The sequence below is a fragment of the Amblyomma mixtum genome, chromosome 4 (genome assembly GCF_055824585.1).
Source record: "Amblyomma mixtum isolate Tamu chromosome 4, ASM5582458v1, whole genome shotgun sequence".
In the NCBI taxonomy this organism is placed as follows: Eukaryota; Metazoa; Arthropoda; class Arachnida; order Ixodida; family Ixodidae; genus Amblyomma; species Amblyomma mixtum.
Window position 1 is genome coordinate 68,321,291 of NC_143015.1, and position 3,137 is coordinate 68,324,427.

Genomic DNA, 3,137 nt, shown 5'->3' on the forward strand with positions numbered 1-3,137 from the left:
TCAGTTTTCCTGGCGGGGGCTTGGCGACCTTCCCCGCGGAAAGTCACCGTAAGACCGACGAGGAGAAGAGAAACGACGAGGGGATGGCGACCTGCGTGTCCCTCCGGCAGATGCGGCCAGATAGTCGTTGATTTCCCTGGGTCGCTGCCCAGGCTGCGGACGGGGTGCATCGGCAGGGAACCCCTGCAAGCCCATCTGACGATACCGGCAATTTCGGTACAGGTGTCCCGGCTCACCGCAGTGATAACAGAGTGGACGGTAGTTGGGAGTGCGCCAGATGTCACTTTTACGGGGGGAATACCCTGGAGCAAGACGAGCAGGTGGTGGCGGCCGAAAAGGGGCCGGGGTTTCCTGAAGGCGACTCGGCGACGGCGGTGGTGCGCGACGAGCAACAGCGGCGTATGTCATTAGCGGTGAGGCTGTAGACGGCTGAAAGGGAGCTGGTGTTGTAAGCGCCTGTTGCACCTCTTCCCGAATAACCTCGGATAGAGCAGAAACCGTTGGCGCAGGCGGCGTAGCCGGGAACAGCTTCTGGAGCTCCTCGCGAACGATAGCTCGTACAGTTTCGCGAAGCATGTGGGTGGTACTGATGTCCGTGGCTGCCGCAGTCATGGCCAAAGGCTGTCGCTCGTATTGCCGCAACCGCATATCGAGTGTCTTTTCCATGGTGGTTGCCTCCGACAGAAACTCTGCGACCGTGCTCGGTGGATTGCGAACCAGTCCGGCAAAGATTTGCTCCTTGACACCTCGCATAAGGTACCGGAGTTTCTTCTGCTCTGTCATGTCCGGGTCAGCTCGACGAAATAACTTTGCCATCTCTTCGAAGTATACCAGTATGCTTTCATTTGGTAGCTGAGTTCGGCACTGAAGGAGCAGATCGGCCCGTTCTCTTCGAATCACCGTGGTGAAATCCTTCAGGAACTGGTCTTTAAATACGTTCCACGTCGTTATGGACGACTCCCGGTTCTCGAACCACGTACGAGCTGCGCCCTCCAGCGAAAAGAACACGTGTTGAAGCTTGGAGTCATCCGTCCATCTGTTGTACCGGGCCACGCGTTCAAATTTCTCCAGCCAGTCTTCCGGGTCTTCGCCTGGAGAACCTTGGAAGATCGGTGGCTCCCGAGGTTGCTGTAGCACAACAGAAGGGGAACTAATCGTCGTCTGCATGCCTATTTCGGGCTGGACGGTCGTCGATGATGGCGCTGAACGAACCGCTTGAGTTGAGCGAGACTCCAGAAGCCCAAACTCGGGTTGAAGGCCTTGGAGCCGGCGGCTGCCGTGGTGTACAGGCGTCACCTCGATGGCAGATGACCCTCGAGGACTTGAATCCCTGCTTGCTGGGGGAGTCCGAGGCATGGAATGCGTTACCCAGCACATCCACCAGATGTCACGGGTGGTGCAGTACGTCCGGCTCGGTTGGATACGTCAAAGTAGGTGACTGCAGCGAACGTCGGTAGCAGTCTCAAAAGCGGAGCATTCGCAGCCAGACACTTCGACTTCTTCCTTTCTAAGGCCAGCTCGCGCGCGCATTCCGCGCTCTCGTGGTTATAGTAGAACGACGACGATGAATGGACGGTGTCAATATGATGCTATCTGATGCTTGCGTTACGTGACTCCAGGTGCATGAACGTTGCCACGAAATCCAACCCGAGTTAGCAATGTTCGTGCCAAAATGTATTTTCTAGTCTGAAAAAGACATTGCAGGTGACAAAATCCAGGACTTCCGGCGCCGGTGGATTGTTTTGTTCAGCGGTGCGGGACAGTTCGAAAAAAATTTCGGGGGGGAGGGGGGGCTTCCTACAGGCGGGCTGAAGGCGGGCTGAAGCTCCATAGGCACCCCCCCCCCCCTGGCTACGCCCCTGTTTCCAACCAAAAGAAAAGTCGCCTATCGGCTATGCTAATGATATTTTCTTGTTATATATTGATTCGGGAAAATGTTGAAGGAACTTGATTTCGCTTGTTAAAAAACCAAAATACGAGCAGGAGCCCGTTCTGAAAAGCAAAATGTTACCATACGTCTTTGATTTCATTTGTAGAAGCTCCAGCACCGGGGCCTTCTCGTCGAACAGCAGAAGGAACCAGCTTTGATGAAACAAGCAATGTGCATTCGCCAATTGCCTTCACGAATTGAAGAAGTCGATCGAGGGAGGACGATTCAGCGCTGTACGAATGTCAGTCACTTCAAGCCGAAACCTACAGGTTTCCCGAAAACCGAGGCGGTAGATCGTGCCAACGTGATTTGTTTGTGCGATTTCCTTGGCTTTTGTATGAAAGCAAGAGCGACGTAGTCTTGTGTCACGAGTGTCGTCGACATTTCGATGAAAGAGGGGACAGTGCTGGAAGTATGGAACCAACTTTTGTTAAGGTTGGTTTTAACAATTGGAAAAAAGCTATCTAGAAGTTCCAGTCACATGAATCCAGTCACATGAACAGAGCAAATTTCACTTCGCCTCCGCGATCCGAAACTTGTCATGCTGGGCAGGCATTGTTGTTTTGCGTCACCTTTGGCAGCAATACAACAAACAGGGGGAGGAGGCCAGGGAAGCTCTTGGTGTCAAAGTCAGCTCTGTCCTCTACCTCTGCCGCAAAGGTCAAGCTCTTCGAGGACGAGGTAAATGTGATGGAAATTTGCTCGATTTGCTCGACGAGAGATCGGAGGATGCCCCGGTCCTTAAGACGTGGATGACTAAGAGAAATAAATGGGTGAGCGGTGACATGCAGAATGAGCTTATAGAGATTATGGCCCGATATGTGGAACGAGAAATTGTAGAGGACGTTTAGACTAGTCCATTTTTTGGTATCATTGCTGATGGAACAACCGATGAAAATGGTGACGAGCAGTTATTGCAGAGCAATAATCTCGAAGTTCGGGAAGAGTATCTCGGTCTGTATAACGCGCCTGAAAGTAGATCTGAGACCCTGTACTCGGCCATCAAGGACATGATTTTGCGCCTCGGCATAGACTTTCACTGTGTACGTGGCCACTGCTTTGATGGGGCGGCGAATATGTCCGGCCGATTTTCGGGTGTGAAAAAAAGACTTAGTTAGTGTGAGCCACGGTCATTGTATGTCAATTGCAGTAATCACTGTTTAGATCTGGTACTGCAAGAGGCTAGCAGGAGTTGCGACATATAAGA

The 3,137-nt window shown here is 52.5% G+C and overlaps 1 protein-coding gene across 1 annotated transcript; it reads right to left on the minus strand.

Moving 5' to 3' along the window:
* On the minus strand, positions 1 to 1,167 carry LOC149346768 (uncharacterized). The gene has a single exon (XM_089541417.1). The coding sequence runs from the start codon at positions 1,165 to 1,167 to the stop codon at positions 1 to 3; it is 1,167 nt and encodes a 388-aa protein (XP_089397543.1).
* Positions 1,168 to 3,137: the final 1,970 nt, after the last annotated feature.